Source organism: Lasioglossum baleicum, chromosome 14 (assembly GCF_051020765.1).
Source record: "Lasioglossum baleicum chromosome 14, iyLasBale1, whole genome shotgun sequence".
In the NCBI taxonomy this organism is placed as follows: domain Eukaryota; kingdom Metazoa; phylum Arthropoda; class Insecta; order Hymenoptera; family Halictidae; genus Lasioglossum; species Lasioglossum baleicum.
Window position 1 is genome coordinate 12,878,135 of NC_134942.1, and position 27,584 is coordinate 12,905,718.

General features: G+C 47.6%; 1 protein-coding gene across 7 annotated transcripts in view; it reads right to left on the bottom strand.

The window, feature by feature from the left end:
* LOC143215607 (uncharacterized) overlaps positions 1–27,584 on the bottom strand; it is an 86,021-nt gene that overhangs the window by 43,900 nt on the left and 14,537 nt on the right. For 2 of the 7 annotated variants that reach the window (XM_076437879.1, XM_076437878.1), the window contains one exon: positions 13,963–15,359. In XM_076437879.1, coding sequence (XP_076293994.1) covers positions 13,963–15,039 — 1,077 coding nt within the window. In that variant the 5' untranslated portion in view covers positions 15,040–15,359. The other 5 variants (XM_076437876.1, XM_076437880.1, XM_076437881.1 and 2 more) reach the window with 5 other exon arrangements.

Below are 27,584 nucleotides of genomic sequence, written 5' to 3' on the forward strand. Positions count from 1 at the left end.
GTGAACAAAATTTGTGTTCTGTCACGGTTCACGATCAATATAGAATTGTTTAAATATTGCATACCGCTTTTTTTAACCATTGGATGAATTTCTACGATCCTTTAAAAACCTATAAAAATGTTTAAAAATATGATTTCACTTCCTCAGAATGTCATCACGAGAATCTGTCATTGCAGAGAGCCTGTGGCGAAATAATTGCCCGATAAATGAAATTACTTGGAGACGGACGAGCAAATAAAATGTTTAAGGACTATCCGATCCACTGGCCAACTGTCGGAGCGTGAACGCGTAATTCAGTGTGACGCAGGAAACCACCCCCATGTCATTCTTTCTCACTGCAACGAGTCCAGACTCCGAGGCGTATAATGATAGCGTTTAGAAACGCCAGAGCTAACGGTAACGATAACGTGCTTTATCCAACCGCGGAACAGATATCAGCTCGTAAACTTCCAGCTCTGCGTTTCTGCGAGCGAGCGGAATTTTTCACGGCGGAAAGTTTCGCGTCGTTGCCCCCGCAGAGCCCAACAAGAATTCGACGGAAACGCAGCGTTTTCTTCGGCCGTCATTGTACCGAACGGAAGCGGGGTCAGTGAAATACTTCTTTCGTCTTCGATTTATTTTGCTACATGAAAGCTATACTAAGCTGCTATTCGTTGGAACATTTTAACGAAACTTTCGAGTGCACGTAGAGAGCAGAGCCGCCAGATTAAGTATTATCCCCACTCTACCTTCCCCTTCCTCGACGTTATTCTCCCACTCTTCGGCCCAGTCACGTGACTGTCTACATATAATTTTTAAGCATACGTTATCTATAGTTGGTTTCGTCAAAGAAAGAAAATTAAGGTTGGTAACAAACTCGCTGATGATGCGACGTAAAAAAGTAACAATATAAAATATCAAAATAGTAAATGTATGAGTTCTTTTGAAAGTTGTCTCTGTTACTTTGGCTGTTTGAGAAAACGCTGAAATTTGCAGTGCGAGTTGGAAATTAGAACATTAAGGTGTGGTCGTAGTTTCTAATTGGTTGATTGAATTGTTGCATTTCCGTTGTCATTACTCGAGAAAGAGAAAGCTAGAAGAAATGGACGAAAATTGATGACCTTAAAGGCTCGGAAATGATCGCTCCACGGAGACTATTGTTGGTGAAATTGTGAATTTTCCAGAGCATTTTAGGTCTTCCATTTTGGGTCTACCATTTTAGATCTGGAATAGTGTTGCGGCGCAACGATTATTTCATTCAGAAAACGGCTAAAATAAGAAGCACCCACTGTAAATACACGCCCGGATGTTTCCATTTCGTTCTTCACGTTTCGTTCGATGTTAACAATTAATTTCATCGATACTACAGAAAAACATTTCGATAACAAAAGGGATTTCTGGTAATCCCCGTTTCATTTACACCGGTGTGTATTCAATTCCAATCCATATTCTTTCAAAGGCAGATGTTTATAATTTATAATGCGCGGATTAAATTCATCGATAGGTGTGAACGAAGCAATATTTACGGTCGGATGAATAGGAAGACTATGAACCTCGCTTCTCGACCTATGAACTAATTAAATGAGTAAAAAGCACACATTTTCGTGTAACTCCTGCTGATAGCTTTTCGATATAATCCAATGCAAAGGTCAGCAACGACGAATTAAACAGCTCTGCGCAACTGGTATGCTAACCTTCGTCAAATACCGTTCAATGAAGATCAGTTTTCCATTTTCAACGTGGTGAATCAATTAGTCTGACTTCCAGTTTAACATTTATTTGGAGAAAATAATATACATTCAAAATTCTTTTAATTTTCGTCATTCGGTATAAAGCCTGACCATTACGAAAATTTTAAATGCGCAAAGTTAAGCGCCAGTCAAGTGGCTTGTATACAGTAGAATGTGAAAAAATTCGAGAGATGATTTTATTGGAGTTTTAAACTTGGAACCACAGTGTTATCGAGCGAGGTAGAGAATTTTGGGTATTGACATACGAGTTAAAGAAAGTCACGAGTCCTGTTTATTTTCAACGCGATATGTCTCCAACGTTCCGGAACCCGGCTTGGCAGAGCGCAAATTAAATCGATCACACTTTCCGTGCATGCGTTCTATAGCCCGCGTAATAAATACGTAATAACAATAATCTGGACAATTGAGTCTCCGCGCGGACTATTCAACGGCGATATTAAAACCCGTTCATAATTACAGCGTCGATAAAAAAAATTGCATGGACGTTCTTCCGATCCGCCCGGTGAAATCCAATGTTTCGCGGGGAGGGTGGACGAGGAGATATAAAATCGCCGAGGGTGGGGGAAGAGAAAAACGAAAACTCGAAAAAGGATGGCACCGGAACGATAACGGGAACGAGAACGGAAAAAAATATCGACGCCCTGCCCGGCCCGGCCGGTAATGGTTTCCAACCCCTTGCCCTAATATATCCCGTATTCCGGATCTCGGCGAGCGCGCACCCCTTTCGGCCTCTCTCACCGCGGGCCAACGGCGCACGATTATTATCACCGACCCTGCCCCGATAATGAAAGTACACGCACGTGCTGGTATTAGTGTCGAGAGCACCGGGGTTCGCCGCCTGGCTGCATTCAGGCCCGAACACCGCTCGACGGGCCGAGAGGTAGGGGGGACACAATGAGGGTGGCTCTCCGAGCCCGTACGCTGTTTCGGCTCCGCTGAGTCACGCACCGAGGAGAAACGCGTGAGGTCTCCGCGCGGTCTGCGAGCCGAGGGGCTCAGGAGACCGGGACAGGGACTATGGGGGTTGGGGGCCAGGGCTGAGCACTGGCTTTCGTGGAGGAATTTTTATTTTTAGTCCGCCAGGCGTGAAAAGGATCGAACCGGACTTTTTCCCCGTGCTCGCCGATCGGTTCCCTGGAAAATTAATTTCGCCGTAATTTATGGGTTCGCCCGGTGCATCCTGCAGCCACTCTCGCCGACCCGGCTCTCCAATTGCTCCAGACCAAGGAATTCACTTGAAATCGAAAGAATTTCATTTCCACACGTTGTACTGACCATACCGATGCTCAGAAATCCGCGATGATAATATTAAGGCAATCCTGGTGTAACACGATATGCTCTCCATGTCATCCAGAGAAGGGAGACAGTCATTTCTCCAGATTTATAAACCAATTTTCGCGTTATTGTATCAAGTGCAGGCTAATCTAGTGAGGATCTTCAAAATGCAGGAAGCTTGAGAGTGTACTTTCAGTATCACAGAATTTAACTAGTTCACTTCCATTTCATTAAATAAATTACTTCCATTTGGTTACATTTTTCTCGACTTAACAGACTTGGATATAACATACATTATTCACTCCAACCGCAGGCATCAAACAAGGAATTCATTTGGAATCGAAAGAATTTAATTTTCCATTTGCTGTACTAGCAATAATAATACATACTCAGGTACTCAGCAAAATGAAGCGAAGAACGAATTACATTTAACAAAGATTGAAACCATCCTCCTGTAACACAATATACTTATAACCAGACTGCTGATCTGTATGCAAAATAAAAATGTTCTGCGCCGATTGTGAGAAGCGAAGAATAAATAGAAATGTACTTCCACCCATAACAGTTCTGATACATGGAAAATAATACGATCTTTCATTTCTCTGATGCTTGTACTTGCAGTTATAAATTTGATCTATTAATCCTCTGCGGAGGATTTTTAAAAATAATTAAGCACAGAGATAATGTAACAAAATCTTGAATAACAGCGAAAAAAGTGAACAATATGTGTTCTGAATTTTTGTTACCATGATTAAATTGTGTGTTTGCAACTTCAAGAAGTAGTATAGTTAAATGTCAACTTTCATCCTCAAAGAATTATCTGCAATTTACCAATTTCTTCAATTCCAATTATTTTTCAAATTCAATTCCCAAACCACAGTAGACGTCGTTTAAAAAATATTTTATCTCGATTATGTTTTCCTCCCGGAGTTCCAAAAATTCATCCGCGTTTGCGAGCGAAAGCCCCCGTTATTTTCCACGTGCATCATCTGCAAGGTCCACCGACGCGAGGATATTTCGTTCGAGGAAAATTTAACACTGCTCGAGCCTTCGACGTCGCTGAAGGCACAGCGCCGGTGGTTTCGTTGTGATAGTGAAATCCCAGGTAAACGAAGTTCTGGCCCCATGTTAAATAAAAGAGGCGGATTGAATAGTCGACTCTGCCGGTGGCTCGGACTATTAACAGAGAATCCGAACCACTCGCCGAAAATCCGAGTGCACTAGTCACCGGCGGTTCTAGTAGTGCCGCATTATTTCCTGCTCTCCTGGAGGAGGTCAACTGTTTTATTGACTGAGGGGTCGAGGTGCGCGGCCTCGGAACCACGGTTACGGTTAACTGAGCCAAGCCTCTGAAATCGTAGCGGGGAATTATCGGTTCAGTTAGCCGCTCCGCTCCGTTTCCTCTTTTTCTCCGCGTGCAAGGACGTGGCTTGCTCCTTGCATCACTGGAGCGACTTGGAAACGCTGAAATTCTGGGACAACGTCCTGGGAAAAAATCTCCCAGAGAGCACCTCATTGAATTTTAAATCCTTAGAGACTTTCACAAATTGGGAAAAGAATCAACTTTATAACACGATTGCTCTTTGCACTTTTCAAGTGCAACATACAAGTACTAAGTACATTTTATCTGAAATATCTAGAGCAAGTAGCATGTACCAGAATATACTAGAATCTACTGGAACACAGTAGATTATTTATAAAATTATAAATCATATAATCAACAAGCAGAATACAACCAAATTGCAGCAAAGGGTAATTAAGGAATTCCCGGGCACGTAAGATCATCAGTCGTATTTTTCATCGAACCGAGTGAAACATTCCTTTGGCCGTAGTTTCGAGGGATAGAAAAACACACAGGCGTTCCATCGGGAAAGCAAACGACGTCCCAGCGATTAGCCAACTCACCGGATGAAAAAGGAGAGGCGAAAATCGTCGGTCGATCGTCACGGTAACAGATGCCGCGATTGCGGTGTCGGATCGACCGCTTTCTATTGAAGCTCGAGCTGGCCGCAATCTTTTCCGAGCGACACACAATGGGAGAAGGCCGCAGCAACGAAAAGCGTGGAAGCTGCGCGAAAATGATCGCCCTGTCGAGCGGTTTTCTAACGACGGAACTCGTCGGAGACCGTCTTTTCGGTGAAATTAACAACGCTTAATGAAACATTCGCGACACCGTCGTCGTCGGAATATCTTTGAGAGGGTCTCGATCGGAAGCGAAGAAAATTATTCGTGTAATAATGAGGCACATCCACTACATAGAGCGAACAGAGTGGAGAAAAGAAAAACGCGGCTTATCGATTCAAATTAGAAATAAATAGTAGGCTTCTGATCAAAATTAAAACGATAACTTCACGTCAAGTATAGACGAGATAAAATTCGATTGGAGATTGTGAAAGAAGAGATCGGGTCTCGATTATAAATTTCATTTCGCTATCGCATAAGATGATTTAACGGAAATATTTTTAACCGCGGGAACGCGCGACGGACAAATTCGCCGAAATTAAGAGCCCGAGTTCCGTCGAATCGAATCTGTTTTCCATAAAGTTTCCCGCGCGGACGCGGCTTTCAACCCTTGCCCCGCGTTCCCGCGACTCGACCCGACTCGACCCGACCCGGAGTCTCCCCGGCAACAGAGCCCTCTCTCGACCCTCCACGCGCCCCTAATTTCTTGCAGCCGAATTTCGGCCGCATTCAATACCGGTTACGGAAAAAGAGAGAAAAAAAGCGAGATAGAGAGAAAGAAGTAAAGAGAGATCAAAAAGAAATCGAAAAAACAAACCACACGGAGAGAAACGCACGATCGGCTCCCTTTGCGCCGTCCCCTCTAACAATTCCACCAATTTTCAGCCAAAAACGCGACCGACCGTTTCTCGAACCGGTCGCCGGGTTTTTCTGGCTCTCGTTCCGGCGCGCAACCGAGCGTGCCTTTCCGACGGCGGCGCGGCGTCGGTGAAACGCGTGCGTGTACACGTACGTGATCGTCACGTACACGTACGCCCACACGCAGAGATCCAGCACGCTCACGGGCCCGTACTTGTACGGGACCTTTAGCGGCTCGTGAGCCGCAGTCAGGACGATCAATGACAACCCGCCCGCCTCCCCGCAGCCCCTCGCCGTCCCCACCCTCCTCCGGTGCCCCCGTCCCCTCCCCCCAGGCCGTCCCGTGTTCACGGAAGGCACGATAAACGCTCTCTCGCTCCGGATCACGGGTCTCCGAGAGAACGTTCCCCGTCCTCCCGAACGCCCCGCTCGCCCCGTCCCCCTCTTCACCCTTCATCGATCCCCCTTCGCTTCCCCCTATCATTCCCCGTCGCCCCGTGCGCCGCTCCGCCAGCGTCGTTCCTCGCTCTCAATCAAGATAGACGCGCGAGAGGCTTAGCACCGAGAGAGGAGGCGAGAGAGCGTCGGCAGAATTTCTCCGTGACTCGAGGGAGCGAGCGATAGGGGCGGGCGAGGGTGACGGCGGGAGGAAGAACGGACCGAAGCCACAGGCGGCGGCGGAACCGAGAAGGGAGACTTACTGCTCCGAGTCGCAGCCGGGCTGGGGGCTCGCGAAGGGGGCGGGAAACACGGGCTAGCGATGGCTAGGTTCTCGGCAGCCACCGGTCTCGCGAACAATTTTACACACACCGCACAGTTAGCGGAGCAACCGAGCGAGCAAGTGCGCGAGCCCGAGCCCGAGCCGGCCCGATCTTATCGCCCGCTCGAAGGAAATTGGCGGTATGGTAATTGACGGCCAGCCCGGGGATTAATTGCTGATCTCGTTTTCCTGATTACAGCGTTGACGGGATACGGCTGTCGCTCGTTGTGCTCGTGCCTCCTATGACGCGCTTCTCCATGTACGACCCGAGCAAAACTCGAGGGGCTTTTTGATAATGCAGAGCTCGGCGGGACACGGTTATCTTGTATTGTTCTTATCGGCGCCGATGTTTGGTCTGATTGCTTGTCTGCCGCTGATTATATTAGGACGGAACGACGCTCTCTCCGTTCCGTTTGTTTTGTGTTTTTATTTTCGTCAGGTCTAGCGGCATTGTAGAGATCGACGATAAACCGACGCTGGATTAGATTCGATGAATTTCGGTCTCGCCACAATCTGGGAACTCCTGGAGATCGGACGGATAGGTACATCGGAGGAATTTCGTTCCACTCGAGTATTTACGACGGTATCAGGATCTTTTCGATCCGATCAAGCAGCTGAAATTTCGTTATCTACCGAATTATCCGACCAATCGATCGGTTAGCTTCGCCTTCGAATCGGAAGCAGTCTGAGTGTTCGAGGAAAGTTATCGATTCCGAAAATTTTACACTCGGCGAAATCCAAAAAGAGGATAAGTACTCTAAAACCCGTTGACAATTTCACACCGGCGTGGAAGCGTGTTCCGGAGCAATATTGAGTCAATTTTCAAAAATTGCCAGGATGAACGAATACAATATTCAACGGTATCATTCTGAGAGAATGTAAAGACCTCTTGTGTGAGGATCAGAATGTGTAGCGAGAGAGAAACATTGGAATGTCCGATAGTAACTTCGAAATGGGCCGATTTGTTCGAAACGGGAGCGGCTCGCAGCCATCGCTAAGTGTGGCCGGTATAGAGACGCGGCAAAGCGCGGCTGTGAGAAGGAACGGCGTCGCCGAGGGAAAGAGAAACGCCGGGCAGAGAAGGCTGGCGCGGAGTCTACGGCTTTGGTGGAGCGAGAGAGAGAGGTCCGGCGTCCATGCGGAGGAGAGAGAGGCCGAGCGGATACCGGCGCAGCCTGTCTGTGCCTCTGCTTCGGAAAGTGACTAATGACTAGCCGGGCAGACCTACTCTTCTGCCACCCAACGAGAGAGAGAACGAGGAGCGTGCGCCGGCCGGGAACAGATACCGGAGAGGTGAGCCGCTGTTATCTCGCGGCCCTTGACGACGGTCAACCGTGAAAAATGACTATCGCGACGAAGAAATATTTTACGGGCGCCGCGTCGTTCGGGCAGCGTCGTTACGCACCGCGCAAGAAAGAAGAGAGAGAGAGATAGAATGAAAAAGAGGAAGCCAAATGGAGAGAGAGAGAAAGAGAGAAGCTAGCAGACAGGCAGACAGAGCGGTGTCCTCTTTTCGAGCGTGGCGCGAATCGAATGGAAGACGCCTGATCGATCTCCTGCCGACCAGCACGCGGAACTGAATCCGGATCGGATGAACGAGGGAACCGGGCAACTTTATGCTCCCGCTCTTCCTTCCGTGGGAAGCAGGGCCAATCTCTCGCTCCCGCCTCCGACGCTCGTTCTCCTCGTTACTTCCGCGCCTGGAATCCCACGCTTACGCCGCCACCACCGCCGCCACCGCCTCCACCGCCGCCGCGGACGTCAGAGGCGTAAATCCGAGAGAGCTTCCTGGGCTGCGAAGCGTCGCGGCGTCGTTAATGATAGCTCCGAGCCGCTCTCCTGCCTCTGCGGAACCCTGGCCTGAGAACAAACCTCTCTGCAGCCTTCGCTCGAAGCCGAGCCGAGCTCAGCCGAGAGAGCCGGGGAACTTCTACGGGATGGCGAAATACCGTTGACTTATTCGTTTGAACGGTTCAAAATGAGAACGGGCTGCTGATTGTTCTCCGGGACTTTTGTGCCAGCCTGCTACCACCGTTCGGACTTTTTAAATGGAATTTCGAATGAGGAAACGACGGAAAATGCGCGCGGGACCCGGCTCAACCCGCGCCGTCATTGTCGAAGAACTCGTGCTTAGTACACTTTAGTCGATCACGCTTCCTGACGATTCGATTGCTTACACAAGACTCGTAATTGATCCTCATCGTCGCTTCGTATGATTAATTTGGTGGAAAAATTAACGGAAAGGCCGTTACAAACAGTCAATTTCTAATCAAGAATCCATTGTTTAGCCTTGGCATTAATCCTCGGAGTTGGGATGATGCTTAGGATCATCCACAGCTTTATTTATCAATCTTTTCCAACACACTTTTGAAGATATTTCTTGCGGACCCTCTTTCTGGTGTTCCCGACGTGACATTTTATACTTGGTCACAATAAAATTTTTGGCAGTGTTTAATTTTGTCATCGTTGTATTCCACAAGTTGTTTCGTGAAAAGTAGAATGAATTTTTAGGTTGTCTGGTATTTAGTGTCCTGTATTCTAGTATCTCAATTTTTTTATGAACACAGGATCCTCAAAAAATTCGAATTCACAAAACCTGCCCGGATGGTTAAACAAAAGCTGAAACAATTTTCTTCTAGAAGAAATCATTAAAACCGCCTAACCGAGATATTGTCGCGGTGGTCTAACAAGGAAAATGAGTGATCCCGGGTTAATTCGGACAAATTCCACGGGTCCAGCAACATCTTGGGTCTTCTGGTAGAAGTCTCGGACGTTTCACAAAAGGAAGCCCTAAAACCGACGTAACAAACGATCCTGGCGGTTCAAGGAAATCGTCGGATCGATTCTAATCAAGGATCCGTTTCTTCGTTTCCGCGATGATGCCGTGGCTGGATCCTGAGATCGTAGATTACCGTACGCGCGTTCCCCGAGTTCGCCAGACAACTTATTATCGGTTATTTATCACGGGCGGCCCGTGACTGAAATTTTTCGCTGCGAACCGTTCGGCGATCTCCTCTCCGTTCCACTTGTGACGGGAGCCGAGCCACGAGCGGCGTGAGAAATGAAGGAGGCGCTTACACACAGAGATCGAAGGCCGTGTTACGTCGGGACCCGCGCCGTGGCCGGAGAAACTGCTACGAGCTTGATAAAGCTACGAGATCTGGGTCGAAGACGAGCGCGCCCGGAACGGGAGGTCGACGAAAATGCGACCGCAGTTCGAAAAATTGATCCGACGGAATTTTTTGCGACCACCCTTTCCGGCGTGCAGCGAAAATATAATCGAAAAATAGTTTACATGTCGGAATACTTGAATCGCTAATTTTCCTCGCGTCCCTTGATGATAATTAACTCTTATTTTGATACTTGTCCGAGATTAATATTTAATATTTCACGAGGGGCTCGAGCACCCTATTTTCTTCGAATAAATTACGCTCCGCCATTTGCATGCACTTGTATGAAAAATGCGTCGAGCGGAAATTTCGTCATTTCAAGAGGTATTAAAATATTTTTGAGAAAGTCGCGGGCGCTCTAAATTAATGAATTGGAATGTTAACTAAATTAATCGTATTGATATAATCAAAATGAGGAGATGCAATTTGAAACAGTGAAAACACTCAAGGAACTCGAGGATATGGATACATTATTTCCAACATCTTAAGATTAATAACGAATATTTATTTTGCATAAAGATCCGCTGTCTACTGATAAGATTTGTGTCGGGTGAAAATTGTTGCTACGGGGAGAGGTAAGTTTTTCTCACTGTGCCCAACGCACCCGTACAAATGTAATTCTCCGCGATGTAACTGACATTAGAAGGTTACCACCCACGCCACTGTAACTCACCAGCTATCTTGCCATTCTCTTTGTTTAATCGGATAAAAATTCCCTATAACAAGGAGTATCGAATTATAGTGAATGTTTACGTTTGTGCACTTATAGACAAAGAATTGTTTCAAATTCCGTAGAAGTTAGCATAGCTGAAACTGTGGGTGAGGAACTAACACTTCACTCGATACCAAAATCTTTGAATGCCATAGTATACAAATTTTATAAAAACTTTACAAGATATATTAATCCAACCAATAAAAAAGAGAAATCGGAATTTATACTCGAAATGGTGGAATATTGTGGATATTTTATTTCGCAGTCAAGTGGCGAGACTTCAGAGTATGCCACCGAGAACCGAAAAACTCAAGGCAAGAAGAAGAATATTTTTGTGAACGAAACTTCGTGTACCGAAGTTCCGCAGTTTCGCAACCGCGTTTCTTTCCCTGCACGGCTCAGCTCTCAATAATCCCCGGAACCTCGACCCTTTTTCACGCCTAGAAGAATGGTCCCACGGCTTTCGTCCCGTAAATTGTAAAGCCTAATCGCTCGGTGACGAAACTTCGACCTGGCAAGAAATTACGTGACGCCACGAGCCAGGCAAGTTCGTTGTACAAGTTGAGCACTAATTTCTTGAGGCCCTTCGTGCTTCGGAAAAGGGACAAATTTCTAAGATCGAATTTTCTTAAATCGAACAGTTGAGCGAAACACCTTTGTTCCATAGAAACTCAACGTTCTACATTCTGCGATGGTGAGATCGTCTTGACCATTTATGTAATATTAGAAAGAAAATTATTAATTATTAATATTAAACTTTCAGCTAAGCGATTTTTCAATCGTGAACATTTAGAGAGGTGTAAAGCAAGGCAACTAAAATTGTCACAACCAACATAGAAGTGCTAGAGTTTGTACTAACATGGGTGACACAATAACAGCGAAAGAGTTATTTTTTGTTAACCAAGAAGTATGTAAAGGATTTTTAAAGTCGTCCAGAGTAAACGCGCCAATAAAAAGGTTGAAAGCTAAAATTTAGAATGATCGCGGGTTAATAAACTAGCAGAGATTTGTTAGCAATTACCCAGTATGGACAGCCGGGAACAAAGTTCTAAAGTCTGGCAAAGCTCCGGCAACTGGAAGCGCCGTTGCTCGACATTCTTTTTTCCTTTTTTCTCGCAGCGACGACCGCCGGCCACCGCCGGCCACGGCTACCTACGTATCCGTGTAATTAGACGTAATTAAGCAGCCACCTTATCTGAGCGGCGAGCGCCTTTTCCTCTTTCTCTCCCTTTCCTCCTTCTTCCTCACGCTCTCTCTCTCCTCTCGTTCTTTCTCTCTCCACCACCTTCCTTTCCTCCTCCATCAGCCGGCTCGCGCGCGATTCATTTTCCTAGCAGTCGTGCCCGAGATTTCTCGCGGCTTTTCTACTTGCCCGCCAGATAAATTTCCGACCCGTAACCCCGCCGTTTCAGTGGACCGCCCGCGTGAATCCGGTGAGAAATCGTCTGCGGTCGACAGGCGGATCGCGGGAGCGGAGAACGTGCGCGCGGCCCACAGAAACCCGGTCCCGGGATACCCTATACACACACACACACACACACCGACGTTTCTCTCTTTATGACTACGCCTGCACTAATTGATTGGCGTACCGGATAATTTATGGCGGGTATTAATTGAAGGGTCGCGCGTGTCTTTGCAAGGAATTTTGACGAACAATTTAGCTCCCGCCGGCGCAACCCCTTTGACTCCATCCGGACTTTAGCAAATAGCAGTGTCAGGTGATCCTTTAGAGGAAGTTCACCAAGGCATACAAGTATCTTTTAAGTATGTTAAATTATTTGGGGTGTCCGGGCTCCCGACATTTCGGGTTTAGGTCGGGCCGGAACCTCAAAGTTGCTGTCGATTGGAGTCCCAAAAACATTTTACCTTTTCGGGTTCCTAAACATTACAGACTTTCGAGACCCCATTGAACTGACACGGCACGACTCCAATTATTTTGTAATTAGTACTTCGTAAACTTTTAGGATCCCGATTTGACCCATCCTGACCCGATCCGAGGCTCAGGTCCCGACATTTTGAATACCCGCAGACTTCTAAAGATGTTCGTACTTTGTAGACGAAACTCTTAAACTCTGAAACTTTATTTTTTAGTCCAAACTCTTAAACATCAACTAAATATATGGAATAAAAAGAACAAACTCTTCTCGTTAGTTTAAATATAACCTTTTTACATAACATTCAACGGCAATGTTGATCTGTGAGGTTTTAATATCGCAAGAATGGATTTCCTGAACGAAACACAAATTGAAGTCTGTTTGTTGAGACCCATTTGAAGAAGACACGTTGTTTATCATGACCAAAATAAAATCGTGACACCGACACTTATCGCCTGACTGGAAAACATGTTCAATAAACGGACACTTGAAGTCACAAGAAATCATTCAACTTCCTTGATTGTACTGTAAAAGATTCAACTGTCATGACACTCGAAATTGATCACTCAATAATGAAGCAGGAAGTACTATCAACGGTTTTGTCAGCACGTTTCTGGATCGAGATTTAAAAATGATCGCGATTTAAACCAAACCGAACTCCGGCGAGCGTGTTTAGACGTGGTCAGAGTATATTCGGCGCGTCGTCGGACAAATGTGCGAACTCAATATGAAGTATTTTTAGCGTGGTTCCGTTCGGAAACGTTTGGTTACCGAGCACTCGGTTCACGATTTCGAATTATAAACTTCGGCTCGGTTCGATCTGGAAGTGTTCGATTCCTACAGACGATTTTGTGCTTTGCGAGAATTTCGAAGAAGTCCTTTGTTTTTCGAAACTGCAGCTGATAATGAGACCAAACTGATTTAAAAATATCTGGGCCATATCGGCAGAGAATTTCAAAATTCAATGTAGTTCCGAAGATGAAATATGTATAATCTAAAATGTATGACGATGGCTGGGTGTGTAGTGACCCAGTGTGCTCTTCTTGACAATTTTTGTGTCTCTAATTATGTTGACGCTAGTATGGATCACACGTGACCACGCGAGGAATATTTGTAACCTAACCTAACATTTTAATTTTAGTAATCTGTTGGTAATGTAGATTTTTTAATAACATAATCATTTTTTTATAATTTAAATTCTAGAAAGAAAATGATAAAGTACGCAAGTAACCGTGTCGAATCCATTTTTTTTGCCGTCTCCGAAGGGTCAAAAGCTCAGTCGCGGACGACATAATAGCATGCAAAATTTGAAATCGACAATTCCAAGCGGTTCACACGTATTATTTTACGTAGTCGGTCGAAATAAAAATTCGAAACTGCGGCGTTTCCGGTATTGAAATCCGGCGAGCGTATTTCCCCGTTGGCGGGTGCGGGCGCGGGCGAAATTTTTCGTTCGAATAAGCAAATAAACACCCGGCCGCGCCATGGCGGCCCCGCCTCGAAAATCAAACATTCCCAATTCCACGGAACTGATCGTACATCCCCGCAAAACTGTAGCCTCGATCGAATTCGAGGCAACGACGACCACGAAAAGCCCGATAATCCACTCAGACAGACTCACCTTGTTGTGCGGCAGCTGTGTGGGCACGTACAACGGAGGATCCAATCCAGGACTCGTCACTGCATGACGCCCGATAATCCTGTCCGCCGGTTTCGCGTCGTATCCTTCCGGTTGACCGATGTGGAAGCCCTTGCTCTTCACCCAGAACCGAAACTTACTGTTCTCCGCACTGTTCACTTCCTCCCCCCTCAGCGTTCTGAGTATACGCGCGTACTTCTTGATCGTGATCGTCTTGGTCTTGGCTAGATCGCCGTACGTCTTGATCACCCAGGGTTGGTACGCGTTGAACATGCCGTCGTTCTGGAACTTTTTCGGCAAGCTGGCGTTTTCCGGCTGGCCTTTTTGCATACCATAGTCTCCGTTCACGGCGGAAGCGATACCGGGGAACGGGATGGGCACGCCGGTCTTGGAGTCGATGGCGTTCCCGGCGTTCCCGTTGCCGGGTACGTAGCCCGCATTCAAACCGGCCGCGCTCGAACTTAACGATCCACCGGTCATATTCGAGATGTCCAGATAGGAAACAGACGAGCTCTTGCCGAGGTTGGTCGCGTTGCCGACGAACGTTGCCATCGACGTGGACATGTAGGGTATAGGGGTGGGCATGCTGAGGCTACCAGCACAGAGACCAGCCGTGGGACTAGCGGCCATGCCAAGACCAGGTACTGATGCGTAGGTCGACATGTCGGACATGTTCGCTTGAGCTGGCCAGCTGGCCGACAGCACGCCGTTACTCGACGTCGCATCCGTCGCCGAACCCGTCGACGACTTTGCTTGCGAGGACCTCGATACCGATCCGCCCCGGCTCTTGGAGGATGGGCTGACCTCCGGGGACGAAGAGTTCGAGGACGCCGAGGACGCGGCCTTGGTGGCATTGGTCGAGGTTCCGCGGGACTTCTTGGTCGGCGGCTCGTCCCGCGAGGCGTTCATAGAGTTCAGATTGCCGTGGGACGGGCTGTTGTTGTTCTCGGACCGCGAGCGTTTGCTGGATCCACTGGACCCGGACATGGATTGGCCCGACGGGGTCGGTGAATTGTTCACCGGCACTCTGCGACGGAGACCCATTGTCGCACTGGCCATTATTCCCAGCTATATTTAGGGCCGCCCAGCTAGCTGGTTTCTCTGACGATCGATTTTACACTGTCACTAGTTCAACGACTGCATCGTCGTCGATCACCGAAACCGTCAACCACCACCAGCATATTATCCTTCTCCGATACACACGGAGAGGAGTGTATAGATGTATCACACAGACACTTTTGGTAATTCACTGACACTACGACTGCTACTGATGAACGAGCGTCTCTCTCTCTCTCTCTGTGTCGCTTTGCGTCGTCGTCGGTTTGGCGGCCTCGATGTCGGCGAGTTCCGGCCACGGAACGGAAAATCGCTGGAGAAGCCTGGAAAAGAAAAAGACCAAGGGGAAGGTGAAAAAGTGGGATTAGCTATGCACGATTAAGCGGCGGAAACGTTTAAACGAGGGCGCCTCGCTAATGGACTAGCGGCCAAGTAGGTGGAAACTGCGGCGGGGGTGGGCGACGGGGCTGGATAATACGTAGCTAAAATTCACCTACGAAATTGGTTTCTCCTACTTGCGCGTGACGCGCCCGCGCGATCGCCTTTCTCCGCCGAGGAAAATTCTTTCCGCGTGAAATAACGTTCTCGGTCGGGACACCGTGTTACGCAATCTCCGGCCCGATGGGAAAAGAAATTTCGTTGAGGAACCGGGCGCGAGTTTCACCAAAGGGTAGCCGGAATTTGTTTCGGTTAATAGGATATCAGCATCCGAGACGTTTAATTAACGTGAAAACCATCCCTTTTTTAATTTTTCTAAAAGGAAAATCTCAGACCAGCAACCTTTCTTCTGGCGAGAACCAGCTGGAATGAAGTTTGGTGAACAACACCAAGAAATAAAATTGTTTTAACCCTTCAGAGACGACGTCAGTACCCTATACTCTATACCGACACTTTTTAGAATTTGAACATAGCTGTGAAAAATAGTCTAAGCCACGAACAGACTACGGTGACATCCCTAAAATCATACAGAATGAAACAATTGGTCGACCATCGTCCGCGAAGGGATAAAAAATGACACAAATTATGTTGCCTTCATTTTTCTATATTTTTGGAAGGAACGTCACGATATCGACTCTGCTTTCATTGTTTTTGATGGAAGGGCATACAGTAGACAAATTAGAGAAGTGAGAGTATAGAATGAAAGTATTTTTGAGGCGTCCCAGTGACGCAAAAGTATAATTCTTGCCGCCGTTTCAGTTACGTCGAATGATCGCAGGGTGCGAAACAGGGGTTGTAATCACGGGTCGCGCGTGCTCCCGCGACCGCAGCTACAAATTTCCCCCGTCAACCGGCTCTGCGAGTCTGTGCATCCGCACCGCTAATGGATTTTCGTAAGACAGGTGTTAAAACGGCGGCGCGACATAGATGGTATGCAATTAGACACGAGCGCGACTCGGACGGCGCGACGAATTAGGAAACCGGTTATTTAACCAGCCTCGAACTTCCTTCGCGTGTCGAATGCCCGCCATTTTGAAGTGTCCTCGAGAAAATAGCGGAATACGCGTCGTTCCATCGGCGAAGCTTTTCTGTATCAATTAAAATGATCAAGAAATCTGATGGAACGCGGTAAATAAAATTTCACGTTTGATAAATGTCCCATTGCATTCAGAACTATTTTAATTCAAAACCCAACATTTCTTCGGATCTAGAATATTTCCTGTATATGATTTTGTTCTTTTTATGAAACTGATGAAATTTATTTTCAAATATAAACGAAAATAATGTAGAAAATATTTAAAATATTGATACAGCAATTTCTACTAGCACTCGAGTGCTGGGGGTTAAAGTACTCGAGCAAGGATCCTATTTTAGAGATAGAAAAATTGATTTCGAAAATAGGTTTGAACTTGTTCTTTTTGGATTTTTGTTAAAATTCTTTTACACTTCGCCCTTTATTACCTCGAGCTGTCCTTTTTTGAAATAGGGGGAACATATATGCATTTTAATTGCGTTAGAGGATTTTTTTAGCAGCGAAACCGAATGGCGAAAAAAAACGGACGTGCTGGGACACGAAAATGGAGAAATGAACTTTCCAACGTCCCCTCGGAGGATCTCCCCGTCAGTGGGCTCCCTACGCTGTTACGCCCCATGATTCCAGCCCTATCTGAGATCAAACTAACCCCCGGCTGTTATGATCGAGACGAGACCCCTCTGATCGGGGGATGGGATGGTTGAACACGTCGGGCGCGTTCGGCGGATTAGATTCGAATTTTGCGACGCACGTGCTTAATCACTTTTCAGACTGACATTTTGGAGCAGCAAAAATCCCTCTCGAAAACCTTTCATAAAATTCAACGATCTATTTAGACACTTTACAAAAATATTCAAAAATACGACCCTTGGAAAAGGAAATCACATAGAAACATAATTAATGTATGCCTACTTGTCGTAAAAACTACAAAATGTTGCTAATAACCTTTGATGTTGAAGCAAGATTAAATAAATACATTAAAAAAGAAAAAGAAACTAGAAAATTTTGTATAATAGTATAAATTTCTTTCTTTAATCATTTTCTTCAACCCTTCGTCAATAAACCCAAGAAATCCTTGTTGTTAATTAATTCTCTGACCATCCAAGAACATACAAGTCTACAATAACTATGCTATTTATCAACAAAAATGTTACACTGTTCAAAAAGAAATTGAAAGTGGTTATCCTGGAACCTGATTATTGATATAAGGGTTAATAAGCTGAAGTGAATACACTGATATTCTTAAATTCTTTCAATTTATTTGCTGTTTTAAATTGCACGTACTCATTTTTGTTATTAAAATCCACAAGTCTAAATACCTTCCCGAGAATAGAAAACCAATAAAGTAAGTCATCGCCATCGCCGTCGGCCGTATGCAAATATTCCGATGTGTAACAAAGATTAATATTCCCTGCAGGAACTCGTTTTCCGAAGAAATGGCGTCGAGAAGACACGAGCGCAGCGGCGGCGTCGGCGACTCTGTTCTCGTAATTTTCTCCGGCGACACGACAACCGTAACGAACGGGGATACACACAGATAACCTGTGTCAGATAATCGCGAAGTAAACCCAAGAGCGAATACTAATTCAATAAGGCCAATCGAACTATCCGCAGCGATAGCCCGGGACCGTATAATGAACTCGCCGCAACGTATCCGCGCGCTCCTTCAGATAACAGAAACTGAGCTCTCGGGACGTCCCGGGATACACGCCCCGGTTTCCTATCGCGTGGCCCCGCTCGACGAAAAAATTTCGAGAAAATTCCGACCGCCAGACCTGGGTATCAGTCTTGCACAACGTTTTCTTACATAACAATCGAACGCGACCGAGAACTGCTAATCAAACCGAAAGTGATTTCACCGATTGCGATTTGCGGATCAGAAACTACGCACAGCCCGTAAAAACGGGCGAGCGAAATCTATTTTCGAGAGAATCATTCTAACTTTTGGAATATTGGCTTTGGAATATACACTAGACCTACCAGCCAATTATTGAAATAATAAAAATGATTTCAATAGGAGCGGCACAAAGTCTAAATAAAACCAATCTTGTCATTTTTAGAAGGGAAGTTTTAATGTTAATGTCAGTTGATGCAAAAGTTGATACAGGTGACTTCAGAAAATTATGCAAGCTTTGCTCCAATTTGAAAAGTGAGGTTTGGTATAATCTTTCGAATTTATCGGAGGCGGATGCTCGATTTGAGGTCGGAGAAGTCGGGAACGAGCATGAAAACGCGATACAAGCGTCGCAGCCGGGAACCATTTTCGAAGATCGTTGCCCGGAGTCCTACTAGTTACGAAGGATTAGAATCCGAGGGAACGATAACGAAGCAAGTCCGAGAAGGGAACCGATGGAATGGGGCCGATAGCCTCGGCGCAATATAACCGCGCTCCTTTAGGTGGCAGAAACGAGGTCTTTAACGCGGCGACTTAAGGCGCCGCGCGGCTTACTGTAAATTATCTCCTGAGTCATTATCAAAGATTGCGCGCGCGACGAAGAATGAAAATTGTGGAAAAATCGCCGGCCGTTTTTTGCAACTCTCGGAAACAATCAACGGTTCTGCCAGCGCGTTTTTTAAACTTTTTCCGAGCGGTTCATTTGACGTTTAAGCAAAAGCGGCGAGCGCGTTTTTATTGTATACTGCCACCACTGGAAATGATTAAACTTTGGTACAAGGCGTGCGTTATTGATTTCAGCACCGTTCGAGGAAGACCTACTTGTACCATTTTTTAGCGCGTCTCTAACGTTGCTTTCTAATCATCGACTGGCGGAGCATCGCCAACGAAATTAAAGAGAACAATAGAGGGACCGGCCGCGGAATGAAGGCCTCCGCGCGCGTTCCTCCAGAGATAATCAGATGCTTCTAATCAGCGGGCCGTCTCGTAAAAACTAGATCTTTGAAATTATCCCGCGCGCCGCGGAATTTAGATGTCGCGCGGGAACGAACAGAGGAATGTCATTGGAGCGAGCTGCGGTCGCAGGTAAAATTGGAACCGTCGAGTGAACCGAGAGAGCGCACCCGGCGTACCTGCCCCGAGGACGTTAATGACACAGACTTGGGGAAATTGAAGGCGAGACCTTGCGTCAATTTTCCTGGAAATCGAACGTGAAATTCTTTCGCCGGAGACGAGAAGGTTCTCTTGCCACCGCCACTCGCGCCGATATAGGTACTGTACGTACGTTCTCGGTTTTCGCGAGGTGAAACCTTAAAATTCAAGACGAGACCTCCGCGTTTCGAGGAGAATTTTTATCGGCGCCTCTCGAACCTCTCGACTTTAACTGCTTGCGATGCGATAATAACCTTTACATATTTTAGTTCGTCCTGCACTTTATAAATATGCGCGGTAGAATTTGGGACAGCCGGAACTCGACAATAAAACGCTGACGCTTCGACCCTGTTCCTCCGCTTGAAATCTGACAAATTCGAAACGTCTCAAACTAAAACCACCAGTTAAAATGAATCATTTTGAGTGTCCTGTATATGTTGCAAGTACACAGACACCTTTATTGAAAATTATTACAGCAGACTCCCATATAGCGAGGCCTCAAAATTGTTTAAAAACGTGTATCTCCTGAGGCAGTAAGTGTACAGTTTTCTAAAACACTATTTTGGACATGATATACGGGAATCTACTGTATATGAATCTTGAATCGATTGGAACGTGAACTACATTGTGGCCTAGCATCTAGAGTGAACCTCATTTACGATATATGTATGTAGGGTGGATCCACAGGGTGGATCTAGCAAGTGTACCTTTGCAGATACAGAAAAACGGTAAATATTAATTTTCTTGACATAGTGTCATAACACTTTTGTGTTCAGAATAACAGGAGGAATCAATTAACGTGAATTATGTGTAGGGTTTCATCTTAAAAAACAGGTGCGATTGCACTTTGCAACTGCGCCGATGCACTCCCGTCTTGCGAAAGTCGCCATTTTTCCCAAATACAAGAAAACCAAGCAGATAACAAGAGTCAACAGAAAATAACGCGACTGTGGACACAGCTTTACATGCTATGTAATTGCATAGCTAGCCACAGGACCGCAAAGGATTGACCTAGGTGTAGTCCAAATTAGGCTACTCCGTTCGTCAGACAAGTGGATATTTTTAGAAAAGGTGGAGAAGAGAATAACGCAGAAAGTTATCAAAGTGAATATTTCTGGTATTGATTTCCGATTCCTCGCGCATCGCACGCGAATTCCGTTCGAATAGTTTTGCGGAAGAGGCGTGCGGCAAATAATTTATGCGAGAAATCTTAATTAAAAAGCGGGAAGAATTGGCGTCGGTAGTTCCTCCAGCCATCAATTTTCCAAGAACGCGTCGCGCCCCGATTTTCCACGTCGACCCGTTCCATTTCCTCCCCGGTAAAAACTCCCCGGCAATTTTCTCCAGCGACCGCGACTCGCACACGCCGGCCTCAATGCACAATCGATTACCACGGTCGAAACTCGTGGCGGCCGATACCGGATACAATAACCCGGGCGCAATAGCGACCGCGCGCGCTCCTTTAGGTGGCAGAAACGGGGTCCTCCGTACGACGAGACGGTGCGCCGTGTCCCGGCTCCGAAGCCGCACACAAGTCACGTACCGGCATGGGACCACCAAGTATTATGGTTCGTCCCTCTACCCTGCCGGAGCTCCGGCAACCCTCTCTCTCTCTCTCTCTGTCTGTCTGTCTCTCTCCGGTTGCCCCGGAGAGTTTCTCTCTCCCTCCCTCTCCCTCGCTCTCTCTCTCTCTCTGTCGCTCCCGGCCTTCTCTCCAGGCCCGTCGTACACATATTACCGGCGCGGTATAATGTGGGTGCCGCTTGCACACCGAGCGGCCCGGTGTCACGCTACGTGCTTCCTGCCCGCAGGCCATGGTGTGACAAAAGGCCTTATGTCCGCCCGCTCGTGGAACACTCGTGATCGCAATGTGTAATCAAGCTCGCATGGCCACTGTATTACCACGTACACCTACCGTGGCCCGCGGCCATCCGCCGCCTATACGTGCACGAGCCACACGCACGCGAGTTACACGCCGCTTTTGGCCGGCCGTTTCCCGCACAGGACGCGACCCTCCTTTTCCTCGATCGGTTTCGCAATCGAGCCGGCTATCGGCGCCCACTTTTCTACTCGATTCGTCGCGCCGCTCCACGCCAAGCCGAGAGCCACGCCGAGAGAACCGCTTGCACGCGCGCACCGCGCCGACCCTCTTTACCCGCTCGCCTCTCTGCCTCACTCTCGCCCGCCGCCCGCCACCCGCCGCCCGGCGACCAGACTCCTTTCAGACCGTGTCTCCGGGGACGCGAGCACGTTTTTCTTTTCTCTTTTTTTAACCTTCGCTCGCGAATGCTCATCGAGGATTTCTAAAGTCCACGGGAGACTTCTCTCCGTTGATACTCCGCGATAGCGAATTCGACGACTGATCTCTCGGCTCTACTCGCCAGAGGAACCATCGTGTCGGTAACCCAAATTTCTCGCGGCCCTTTGTACTTCCATGCCGCGGATGGAAGATCGATGCAGAGTCATTCGGAGAACCGAGACACGGAACGGGTTCAGGAACTTCTGCGGGAATAAAATTTTAGGTACCTTCGCCGGCGACGACTCCCGGGTTACGTGACTTCGGGCCGTTTCGGCACGGGATAGACCCAGGATCCTTTCTAAATACAGATTTCGGATGGATTAAACTGCTCAGACCTAAGAACAACGCTGATTTTGCTAAGAAGTAGCCCCGAAAATTTGGCAGTTCATAGCAGCTGAATAGTTGGAAGTTTCAACTAGTCAGGATAATAAGTGGACCAACGTTGATCTCAGAGAATCTGACTCGGGATCCTTTCTATAAATTCAGATTTTGCTACGCTAATTGCGAAGAAGTGGGCCCGAAAATTTGGGATTTCGTAGCAGCTAGTTGGAACTGATCAGGCTAAGAGAACCAACGCATGATTTTATAGCATCCAGTTAAACCAGTCAGGTCTAATAGAGGACCAACATTGATCACAAAGAATCAGACCCAAAGTGTACGATTTCATAGCAGCAAAACTAGTCGGATCTAATAAAGGGCGAACATTGATCACAAAGAATCAGACTCAAAATACATAATTTCATAGCAGCTAAAACTAGTCAGGTCTAATAGAGGACCAACATTGATCACAAAGAATCAGACCCAAAGTGTACGATTTCATAGCAGCTAAACTAGTCAGGTCTAATAAGAGGACCCACACCGATCCCAAAGGATCAGACCCAAAAATATATAAAATGGTTGACATGAAATGACCGAAAGCAGTCATCGTACAAGACCCGACGGGAAAAATCGATAAGAAATTACTCAAAGATGAAGGTTCCAAAACGGTTTGTATTGCGTTTCAAAGAACCGCGAGAGAGCAATCCACGATGTCGCTGAAAATATTCAGATCCCAAACGTTCAACCCCCGCAATAATTATGTCGGACGCGTGGGACCGCTGCACTTTCGTAAACGTTTTAAACTAAATTCCCAGTAGCAAGATTATTAATGCATTCTTTCCTGACGCGTTCAACCACTCATCCCTCTAGCACGAACAAGCGACTAGGAACTGTACGCGGATTAAAATTTTTGTAGGTAAATCCGCGGAACCAAAAATTACACAGAAAAATTCTATTCTCTTCGCTAATGAGTTTCGCTAAAAGTAGCATGATTTCGATAAGGAATTTTTGTACGTTGAACGTGATGAATGTTAGCAGGCGGCAAGGAGATGCCTAATGTCATAGGATACAATCCCTGAAAACCTGCTTGAATGCTACCTCGACTCTTGCACGCATCATCGGCCCCGTCTCGTGCAACGTGCGAGGTCATCCTGTACTTGATAGATCCCAGTCGCGTTCAATAAGTTGCCAGCCATACGGCAAAACATAGCCCGCGCTTAATACGCCATTTGTCATTCGGGGAACTTTTCCGAAATTAAATATGAATAAGCCCGGGCGGAAAGTTGCGGCTGAAAAGAGCCAATCATCCCGGGCGAAGCAGTTGGCGCACGTTGTACTTTTGGCAGTTTTCGACCCGCGTCGGGACGCATTCTGCCACGAGTAACGTGTTTACCTAGACTATTGATCAAAGGGAGCGAGATCTTTGTTTGGTGGAGAGGTGCGCTGGAAAACTTCGGCCCGGAGAGCGTCGGGAATTTTTGTCGAGTTCCAGCCGGCTAGGTGCGGATATTCGAGAGAAGGAGAGAGAAAGATAGAGAGAGAGAAAGAGAGGAGATAACCGGGCGGTACCTATGCGTCACGAAACTTTCGGGACCTCGACTCGACAACTCGACGACGCGCTTTACGATCCAATTCGATATTTCCCCCTCAACCGATCCGTTTTTTCGATTTCTCCGCAGCGAAATTAAACCCCCTGCCGGACAACGATTAGAAATAGAAAAATTAAACGATGTCCATTCGAAATTTTTGATCCGATATCTTCGCTAGATCGAATACAGAGAAATTGGAAATTTATTGTTTTCCATTTGTTGAGTTCTGTTGAATCTTAACCTTTCTTTGTACTATATGGACTCACGATACTCGACATTTTTAAACGATCGTCTACATTCTCGTCATCTTTTACATTGATTTCAATTTTTGATAAGGAATATTTAATAAAATTTTAAATAGTAGAATCTCAAACTTAACAGTAGAACTACCACAGGAGTCAAAATGACTTTCCGACTTACCTCTTAGGATCACTGTAACTGCGAAATGTTGTCATGCCAGATTTTTTGATACACTTCTTTATTCATGTAATCCTAGGAAACTTGAATAGATTCAACCTTGACATTACCAGAAATTAACATGTATCAGTTCATTGAATTTCCGGTTCTAGTGTAAACATTTTAACTATTCACACAAAGGTTAATGATTAATGCAATATTCGAATTGTCGCCAATAAAGATCGACGAAATGGAAACTATTCAAAAATAATGTGCTAAAACTGTTGATCTGAATTGTTGATGATTTGACATAGAATCGGTGGGTCCACCAGGATTTTCCCACCGCATAGAAGCCCTGAGACACGGCGGTTTTTTCGTGGCGATGGGAATGGTTAATTCCGCGAGAAATTGTGGGATCTCTAACGGCACCGGGACCAGAAAAGCGGCAATTTCTGTGGCAGTCGGGTCTAATCCGGCGCAAACAGCCGCCTTTCCTGATACCCGTTAGACCGAGGAGAAAACGTCGAAGACTCCGGTGTCCCGAGTGGCAGTAAGTTGAATTCCCAAACGGGCGGGTGTGGCGACCGCCCCGCAACGGGCACCGAAACGGATGCCGCTATCTCCTCCGACACCGCTACAACTCCCAGAGCGTTTCCCTCGCCTGCGATTCCCAACTTTTTCCATTTATTTTTCTCCCTTTTCCCTAACCGTCGGGAGAATCACGCGAGGAACAATTCGTCAAGAGGACGGCGAATCCGCGCGAGATTCGTGCATTTTTCAATATCTCCGCCGGAAACAAAGCTTTCTAACTCGATTCCACGGCAGAGAAACCGTTCGAACGGAATACCGCTGCGGCGAAAGAACACGATTTCCAAGATAACGTTTGTTAATTTCAAAAGAAAACTATTTTACCGGATAGGGAGAGAGCTCTCGGGAAGTTTGCGGCCGTCGATCACGGGCGCCGAAAACCGACGATCGATCGAAACGTCGGCGCTCGGATCGGAACGTCGTCACTGCTGTCACTGTATACCACAAAGAGAATTCCACGATTTCCACGCGATAACTCTCCGGCTGGCGGGGCTCCGTCCAAAATCGGCTCTCGCGCGTTGACAGCCACGGGTCGGCTCGTGAAAGCGTAACACTCGCGACAGCGTGCTGTCAGCGACGCGTCAATTGAACACTTTCCCAGCGGCGGGCCCCCCTGCGTGACACTTTTTTTTATCGGTGGAAATACCGAGAGCGATATTTTTCCGAGTCGTCACCGAACCCGATCGACAACACGACTAGCTGAGTCGACTCTCCGCGGGTACTTCGCAGACGATCTGGTGTATACCTGAGCGCGCGGCTCTCGGCGCGGAGCGGCGCGACTCGGCCCGACCAGTCTACCTGTCCTCGTCGCGTGAAAATTCGAAGGAAAGCGAACAAACGAGATTCCGGCGAATGCCGCTAACGAGCGTAACGAGAACTCTAAAACCAGACGGGCGGAGGAGAGGGGTGAAGGAGCGAAACATCGTTGACGTTCACCTGGGACGTTCACGGGGCCGGAGAGGACCTGACACGATATTCCGCAGGCTGTGACGGGCCCGTGAAACGCAGGAAAAAAAGCGCAGCCTCGGTGTAGTAACGCACGGTACAATTACCGCCGTCTTTTGAAATCACTGTGCAGTTATCGGCGGGACGGCAGTCACGATGAAAAAAAAAAGAAGAGGAACCACTCACTGTATGCATCCGTCGTCGCCGAGAATCTTGAGACCGGTCACCGAAGAAAATCGAGCTCATGAGAATTTAAAAAAAAAAAGGAACGAAAAAACCGAACAACAATAACAACAACAACACCAAGAGAAAACAGAATGAATCACTGATTTTCGCGGAGACACACAAATACTATCACCGACCTGTAGGAGAGATCACGGTAGCCAGGAGAATTCTGAATCCTCACGTATCCAGCGTGACGATCCGTGCGTGCCGCATGTCCACGTTCCGAAAGTGTCACCTCCCTCTCCAGTCGGCTTCAGACGTGCACCGGCGAAGATCCGTGAAAGGAGGAAGAAGAGGCGAGAGATCGGGCAAGCGAGTCGCGGTTGGACGATGTCGGTAGCGCGCACTTCTCTCTCTCTCTCACTCTCTCCCTCTCTGTCTTTCCCGCTCTATCCGTGTATCTCTTTCTCTCTATCGGTCTGTGTTTCGGTCGGACAGTTCTCTTTCTTCGGTTGCTCCGTCGTCGTCGTCGTCGGGTCTTCCTTTCTCTCAGCAGGTTCTCTGTTTTTCCCTTTTCTTTTTCCTGGTTTGGTTCTTTTCGTTCGTCTGTCGGAAACCACCAAGCTAGGCCGCGCGCACGTTCGACGTCGCGCGGCGGCAACGAGCCGAGTATAGGAAGAGAGCAGCACGACGTGTCCGCACGCGGAGACGGAAAGGAAAAGGAGAGCGCGCGCGCTACGAACGAAGAAAGAGGAAGAAGGAGGAGAGTAGGAGCAGATGCCGAAGGAAGAGAGGCCGGGTTGGCGGCGGCGGCGGCGGCGGCGGCGGAAAACCGAGCGACGGTGGCGGCGGTGGCAGACTCGGTTGACTCGGTGGCCGAGCGGTATCTCACCCGCGAAAAGCGTCCCGCGATCAGGTGACAGCGGGAGTACACACCGGCGCTACTCTCAGGAGCGAGAAAGAGGGACGGCACGGCGCGGCCGCCACGGAACGAAAGGAGCCGAACGAACGAGACGGTGCGAATGGGCCGCTCGTGCTCGGGACGGAGACAGAAGCCCGAGTGTCAGCAGTGGAGGGGCAGAGTGGTGGAACGGCGGGAGGTTAAACACGCCGAACGGCGGCCGACGAATAGAGAGAGGGATATAGTAAGGGGGACAAGGATGAAGAGAACGATAGCCGGTGCTCGTGCGTTCCGAGTATGACTGACGACGGAAAAGAGAACCAGCAAGGATAGGACGGGCGAAAGATGACGAACAAGAGGAGGAGGATAACGATGAAGGACGAACGAAGGGAGAGATACTAGAGAAGAAAAAGAAAAATCAAGATGATCGGACGGACGGAGTGGAAAGCGGGACAAAGAGGACACGACCGTCCCGTCGAGAGGAATAAAGAGAAATAGCGTGCGTAGCGAAGGCGAGGGAGCAAAGGAGCAAGGGAGAAACGGATATAGAGGCGGTGTATAGCAGCGGGTACGCGATGCGCGACTCGCCGGGGTGGAAGAGCGCGCGCGCGTCTCTCTCTCGAAGGGGGAAGTCGAGGGAGAGAAGGGCTCCCTGATCGCTTCTGAGTGCAAACGGTTCGGCGTGCGGTGGGACACTGGCAGGCGGGCGGCTGGCTGAAACTGCTGTGGATAGCGGGTGGCGAGCGGTGCGATACTCTACGGGACGGGACGGGCCGAGAGCCGGGCCGGGACCCCCATCCACGTACGGACTCACACAGCCGTGTCGCCCC